The sequence below is a fragment of the Capsicum annuum genome, chromosome 9 (genome assembly GCF_002878395.1).
Source record: "Capsicum annuum cultivar UCD-10X-F1 chromosome 9, UCD10Xv1.1, whole genome shotgun sequence".
Classification (NCBI taxonomy): Eukaryota; Viridiplantae; Streptophyta; class Magnoliopsida; order Solanales; family Solanaceae; genus Capsicum; species Capsicum annuum.
The window spans coordinates 143,614,738-143,621,742 of NC_061119.1; the positions used below are offsets into that span (position 1 = coordinate 143,614,738).

Sequence of the window (7,005 nt, forward strand, 5' to 3'; positions counted from 1 at the left end):
TTGTATATAAATACCGATGTATTTTTATGTATTTTGATCAATGAATTGAGACTCATTCTTCAGTCCTCTCATCTTTTCACTATTTTTGACAGCCCAGGAAAAGAAATCCAAATTTGCACATGAGTGGCTTGCCAAAGACATAATTAAGTAAATAAATGTGTGTTGTATTTAATAGTTTAAGCTTTTAAATGGATGAACCGTAGTTCAATATACCCACTTCAAACAAAAAGTGGAGCCAAAGATTTATACCGTCTTTTTCGAATGCCCCAATTCCATATGTAATTACTGCTGCATTCTTTAATTGATGGCATTCGAATAAAGAAGCTGACAATGCATATATTTGAGAGAGCACAATCCCTGCTTTGTGCTTTCCACAAAATTTCATTAGTACTTGGTTTTAAATTGTAATCAACACTTTCTACCCTTTTTCAGTTTGCCTTATTGGGGACAATCCACAAACATACAAAAACTCATGAATTGAACAAGAAAAAAGAGAATAGTACAAAGATATGTAGAGAAACAGAAATAAGCATCCAAGCAAACTGTGATTCCTTTTTCTTTTCAGGAAAACGTTCACTTTTCAGTATGTCATTGATGCCCACTCCCTCCCTCCCTCTTAACATTATCTTCATCTCTCCTTATATGTCTGTGGCAATAAGTACACGCCAAAGTTTCTTTTTCTTCAAACAGAATGAAAGACACAAAGGAGCATAGCTATCACCCCCCCCCCCCCACCCACCCACCCGCAAAAAATAAAGAGTGGAAGGACTCTATGCATCAGCTTTCATCATATTTTGTATCAGGCTGTTCTCGTTTTTAATCCTCAAAAGAGATGAAGAACCCTGAGAAGCCAATTCTTAGCTTAGCCATAGCACTTTTCAAGAGTCTCCATGTCTGCCCTGCATGAAAATGAAAAGAGAGAAGAGTGAATAACGATAATAGAAAATATTGAGAACTATCGAATCGTATTGTTCATCTATACACTCATTTTGTTACAGAATCATCACCTGATATAACCGTATCGTTATATTCAGAGCTGTAACAATTGATCTATGCTGCATTTGGACAAAGAGACTGATCTCAGCATTTCTAATGGTCTGCTTCTGAATCTTTGCGTAATTAGTTCTTGCTTGTCTGTAACCGTATCCATATAACATGGCAAGAATCTTCTTATATCTGGCAGAACAGCTCTGCTCCACTCCTGAAACTTTTTTCCAAAGCAAATTAGCCCAGGTCCTTAGCATATCTTTGAAGATGAACAAAAGTTCTTTCCATTAATCATATTACTGACACGACCACATTAAAGGGCAGCCCGGTGCACTAAAGCTACCACTATGCGCGGTGTCCGGAGAAGGGCCCACCACAAGGGTGTATCGTACGCAGCCTTACCTTGCATTTCTGCTAGAGGCTGTTTCCAAGGCTTGAACCCGTGACCTCCTGGTCACATGGCAGCAACTTTACCAGTTACTCCAAGGCTCCCCTTCAGAGCACTGACACGACCACATTGAACAGTTAAATTTTACACTTATGCGGTGGCACAAATGTAACATTATCTTAGGAAGAACAGGTATGCGTGTTACCTGACTCTAGGAAGAAGAAATGCAGATTTATCATAGAGCAAAATTATCCCTTTTGAAGTCCTCTCATTTTGCAGTGTCCTGTTCAGCATTGTTGAGCTTCAGTTTTAAGTAGTTCAATGAAAATTATCTCCATATAAACTCAATTAAACAAACTCACTTGCTAAGAATTTTCCTCTAAATTTTGCAGCATCAGGTCCAAACTCCAAGTCTTGACTTCCTGACCTAAAGGCAGCGGCTGCTTCAGAAAGAGTGGTGATGTTATCTAATGGAAAATATTAAGTGTTTCACCAACAATAAGTATAAAATTAAACATCAGAATCCAAAATAAAGAACCATACCTGAATATGGAGTCCTGAGATATGATACTTCATTGAAGATCTGTATCTTAGTAATAATATCCATTATAACGGTATGACTGGGGCAATAACTCTTCAACTTCCACCCTGGAGCCAGCACAACTCAAATTTTTCTTTATATGATGGCGGTTGATGGACTCGACCTCAGCCAAGAATATACTATAAACTGGTCTATGATCAGAAAATCTGGACTCTCCACGAACATAAGATATTTGATATAGGCCTTGACCATACCACAATATGCGATCACACCTTCATTCACAAGTCATAATTTTAACATGTCCAATTATGTAACATGAACAAGATATAAATAACCATCTGATAGGAGGGAGTTGTGTGCATTATGCATATAAAAACACAAAGTGATCTTGTGAGAAGGATTACCAAGCAGGGGTTCTTCGTTTCTCTTTTGGGTGTGTGTCCTCTCCTGCATATCTGTCTGAATTACTTGAGTACTTGTATGTTGGAGGGAAGTATATTCTTCCTTCACTCCATCCATTAAAAACACGTCCCATCCTCTGCTCTATCCGTAGCTGTGCCAAAAAGACAAAGGTTACAATTGATGAGCTGATGTGACTATAAAATCTGGTAAATAAGAAAATGAAGGAAAGAAGAAAAGTGCTTGTGGAATATGAATGACATACCTGATCATTTTCTAACAGCACCCTCCAATTGTGCATCTCCACCAGTGCTTTGGCAGTTCGGAAAGACAAGGCAATCCGATAGTTCAAATCCCCAAGCCATATAATTCGACTTCACAAGCGCAAAACCAAAGTTAGGACATAAAATGGGACGAGAACCAACTTCAGAGAAATGAGCATCATCGTAAATACCAATAAAAGGTCAGGTTATGGTCAATATTAAAAATTAATGTGAACTTGACCAGATATAAGCAAGGGCTTTACTCATGCTCGAGGATTGTTTGAGGAGAGTGGTCATCCCCAATGCCATGAATCCTCGGAAACCTTGTTTTTTTTAGAATCTCCAAGACATCAGAGTTTCTCCGCAGCTCATCTCCCTCTTTCTGTCCAGATGTTAAATGAGTACAAATGAAGCAGAAGCTTGTTTGGTGCAGTGACATGCTAACTGAGATTGAGCCCTACAAATATGGTGAGATTAACACTTCCGCACATATGTAAGCAATCAAGACTTTTACAAGATACCATAGAAGGAAAATACCTTGTTCCCAAGATAACCCATCAATCCTCTGCCAACACAAGATACTTTCAGGTTGCGAACATCATCCCTTAGATCACTTCTAATCCAAATAGTAAGATATATTCCAACCATTTGCTTACTCGCAACAAGACAGTATCTTGATTTCGATGGCTGTCTGCCTCTGTCCTCTGAAGTGATGGAACCACTATACGGAATTGGGGAATAGTGGGTTGTAACAGGTGAATCATCTGGACCATTTTCATCATCCGAGGGACCACCCCATTGGGCATATGGGTCATAATCACTTGGCCTTCCTCCAAACACAGCCCTATCACAAACACTAAATCGACGATCAAGTTGAGCCCGTGGCATTGACATTTCACTCTCCATTGCTCTCATGCTACGGCTTAGTGTTTGAAATGAGCGGTGATGGAAGAAAGTCGGGGCTTCTTCTCTTGCCGATCCCTCAAAGTCAGCATCTAGCTCAACAACAGGATTAGGAACTGGAGAGGGAGTATGATAACTGCCACTTGTTCCGGGAAGACTGTTCAAAGTTTTTCGAATGAGTGTTAGCCATTTTCTAGCTGGACCATTATCTTCTGTGCCCAAAACATTACCAGCATTCAAAGGAACAATTTCTTGAAACCTAGCAACTCACCAAACAAAACTCATAAGTATAGTCATTTTCTACTTAAAAGGATTGGTTAAACATGGCAATCGGTTGTTACTCACCCCAGAACATAGATATCAGCAGGAGGTGAGGTATGAAGCCAATCATCAAGACTTAAATTAGTAGGTGGAGATTTTCCAGCCACATTCCATGTTGCTACAAACACCCTGAGCCAGAATATGCATACTTCATAAAAATACAGCTCTGAAAATTGAGCATAATAAAACTGAACCGATGAGAAAGACTCACCGATAGTTATTCACATCTGTAACCTCTGAAGTGTCAAGGTCAATCTTACTATGATGAAAACGATCAGCATGCCTTCTACTTGACTTGTCTATAAGTTAAATTAGCAGATTCAGAAGGCAAGCAAACCGGTGAAAAGAGAAAAATAAAATCATTGATTCCTTGCTTATGTTGTGCAAAAACAAGTGGTCCAAAGGGTAATTCTTAGTGGTTCCTTGATACTGAACCTGTTTTACTTTTCTTGATAGTGGATGTCTGCCTCTCTGAGAAGTTGTTTCTCCATTCATCATCAACACCTGAAAAAGCATGGACATAAAGTGGATAAAGCATGGACATAAAGTGGATAAAGCTGTGTCATGTTGCTGTTACAACATATAACTCACATATTTGAAAAATGAAAGAAAAGAATACACAAACATAAAACCTAGAAAACAATAGGCTAACAAATTCAGAAAACAACAAAACAAAGAAATAGATCTCAAAGAAGCACATGAAAATGGCAGACTTATTAGATTCCAAAGACTACTATACAAAAGCATGCAGTGACTGATACAGAATCAACCATTAAACAGGACAATCGCAGTCAGTGAAAGTTATCTAAAAACTCCAAGAACCTCAAAAACTCAAAATGCAATTTTTGATTCAGTTCTCGAAAAAAAAGGGACAAAATCAATTACCTCCATAGACAATATCATCAGCTTGAAAATCCTCGGCTTTGCTTTTAACATTAAACCATTTCTTTACCAGATTCTTGGACCAAGAGAGCTTCATCAAGAACCAAAAACACAAAAAAAAAAAAAAAGAGGTAAATTTGGGAAGAAAACCAAATGCAAGAAACAGCTTCCACATTCTTGAGAAGAAAAAACTAACCTTGGTTTTCTTAGAGTTCCCATCTCTCATTGTTTTAGAACTTCATAAAAGATTGAACCTTACTTGTCCTATTGTACAGATTTGAATTAATAAGATCAACAAGTAAACAAATTTCTCCAAGAATCACTCAACTTTGGAATTTTCTTTTCATTCAAGACCAAGAATCAGCAAAAAACAAAAATCTTGAAGCATAAAAACATAGAACATTGGGAGATTATAGTCAAACAATTCTGGATAAGGAAGATGTGACAGATGGTGTGCACTGTTTTTGTATACAAACAAAAAATATTGTAGAAATTGAAAGAACCCCAGCTGGTATATTTTTACTTTGTTTGGCCAGTCCAAGCTAAACACAGGAAATTATAAAGGAATCAAGAACCTTAAAGAGGGAAGACAGAATTAATGACTGTTGTATTCAAAGAATTATAGAAGAAAAAGAAGACAATGTTTGATAGAGAAAGAAAGTTTTGTGGGGACTATATGTAAATGTTGTATTTTCAATACCTCTTTCTGGTTAACAAGCCACATTTGAAGGGGAATAAAGTGCAGGGGAGCAACAAATAAAAAAACACTCTCTTACAAGTCTCTCACTTTAATATAAATCCAATAGAAGTACCCGGGAAAGAATAGTAGAAAAAACAGCTCACATTAAAAAGAAATATTAGTTGGAATGAAATAGAATGTAATCCTATCTATATATGAGCTAAAATAGTATATTCAACGGCATACAAAGGGCTCTTTATTGGATTTAGGAGAAGCTAAGATAGGCTCTCTCTTTTTGTTTTTGTTGGATGCTAATATGGGAATTGTTTTGAGTCTCCAATGTTGATTTTTGGGTTTTAGAAAAATTAAAAACCGCTATCAAGGGTGCTGAGTTGGTGCAGCAGGTGGTGATACTTCATAAGGGAGGTTAGAGATCCATTATTAGTGTCAATGTCTTCTCGATTGAGTTTGTGGCACCAGACTTGTCTAGTGAATTTATATCTCTGATGTGATTTGCGAGCTATTGTACATGAGCAAGTTTACGTAAGCTACACCTAAAAGGTAGCAGCTGTGAATTTTCGTCAGGGTTTTAAAAGAATAAAAATAAAAAAGGAAAATTGAAGGATGTTTTCTTTGTCTCTCTCAACTTGGTTTATGTTAAAACTCAAAACAAGAGAACAATGTGTTGGTTTGTTGCGTTGTTTAACAAAACCAGAGGGATTTGTATTGCCTCAAACTAAACTTTGTGTCTTGAGAAGCAAAGGCATTTGTCCCTATTTCAGGGTCTTTGTTCTTAAAACATCTCATTGATATAATCCAAATATTTTCTGTTTCTTTTTTCTTGTCATTAGATGCATGGACTCGGTAATTTTGGTGAGTTTTTGTCCAAATGGTCCATAAATTCCAAGTGATTTTTTTTTGTCCATTTTCAGCCATTTGACAATCTTATATACACAGCTCTATGTTGAGTGACAGCACGAATAACTTATGTGTTTAACTTCTCCACTAGAAATTAATCTGTCTTATGTAAAGTTGCAAGAATATGATAAATCTTTGAATTTGAATCCACCTATTATGTTCTCGATATTGAGCATAATTCACAGGAATAATTTGTAGCGAAAAGGGTTAAAAATATTCATCAACTTTTATTTATTGACGAAATTTACCCAAGGCTATATGATAGGGTCATATTTATATTTGGTGTTGATAAACCTGTCACACATACCCCTAATTTGGATGAAAAACTCTAAATCAAAATAAAATACCCAATTTTGAAGAAAAAAAACTCACTACCCTTATCTAATCCGACTCAACCCAACTAAATAAACGAGTGACTTGATGAGTGGTAAGAGCATTATAACTCCGTACCTATCAAGTGAGGTTTGGAGAGGGTAAAGTGTATGTAGACCTTATCGGCAGAGAGACTAATTTTGATAGATCATTTGCTAAAAAGATGAGAAAAATGAGTTGAAAGACCTTTCTCAAGTCTTTAATTAAATAAAGGTGTCAAGTGGGTCCCACAATATTATTAAGTTAAAAAAATGAAGTCTCTTAAACAACTGATACAGTTGTTCGATAACCGCATTAGTTGTCCAACAACTTTGCACAGTTGACGAACAATTTGATAAAGTTATCGAACAAC

At 36.7% G+C, this 7,005-nt stretch overlaps 1 protein-coding gene across 4 annotated transcripts; it reads right to left on the reverse strand.

Annotated features, from left to right (window-relative positions):
* Positions 1 to 461: 461 nt before the first annotated feature.
* LOC107842474 (type I inositol polyphosphate 5-phosphatase 4) lies at positions 462 to 5,578 on the reverse strand. 4 transcript variants are annotated; one of them, XM_016686340.2, is made up of 15 exons: positions 5,385 to 5,578; positions 4,881 to 4,948; positions 4,688 to 4,775; positions 4,238 to 4,306; positions 4,014 to 4,101; positions 3,827 to 3,931; positions 3,116 to 3,740; positions 2,842 to 3,035; positions 2,581 to 2,689; positions 2,321 to 2,469; positions 1,919 to 2,188; positions 1,738 to 1,815; positions 1,581 to 1,658; positions 1,008 to 1,207; positions 462 to 899 (listed from the first exon to the last, which is right to left on the reverse strand). In XM_016686340.2, the coding sequence occupies exons 2-11, from the start codon at positions 4,908 to 4,910 to the stop codon at positions 1,966 to 1,968; spliced, it is 1,680 nt and encodes a 559-aa protein (XP_016541826.2). In that variant the 5' UTR covers positions 4,911 to 4,948; positions 5,385 to 5,578; the 3' UTR covers positions 462 to 899; positions 1,008 to 1,207; positions 1,581 to 1,658; positions 1,738 to 1,815; positions 1,919 to 1,965. The 4 variants fall into 4 exon arrangements, with proteins under 4 accessions (XP_016541826.2, XP_016541828.2, XP_016541825.2 ...); XM_016686342.2 differs by lacking the exon at positions 5,385 to 5,578 and having other exon boundaries at positions 1,738 to 1,802; positions 4,881 to 5,377; XM_016686339.2 differs by lacking the exon at positions 5,385 to 5,578 and having other exon boundaries at positions 1,008 to 1,201; positions 4,881 to 5,377.
* Positions 5,579 to 7,005: the final 1,427 nt, after the last annotated feature.

Excerpts from the sequence above, each read along its gene's own strand:
- LOC107842474 (XM_016686340.2), bottom strand. The coding sequence starts at position 4,910 with ATGAGAGATGGGAACTCTAAGAAAACCAAG. Across the intron at positions 4,776-4,880 it reads GGAACTCTAAGAAAACCAAG|CTCTCTTGGTCCAAGAATCT; the intron begins GTTAGTTTTTTC and ends TTCTTGATGAAG. Across the intron at positions 3,932-4,013 it reads ACAGATGTGAATAACTATCG|GGTGTTTGTAGCAACATGGA; the intron begins GTGAGTCTTTCT and ends ATTCTGGCTCAG.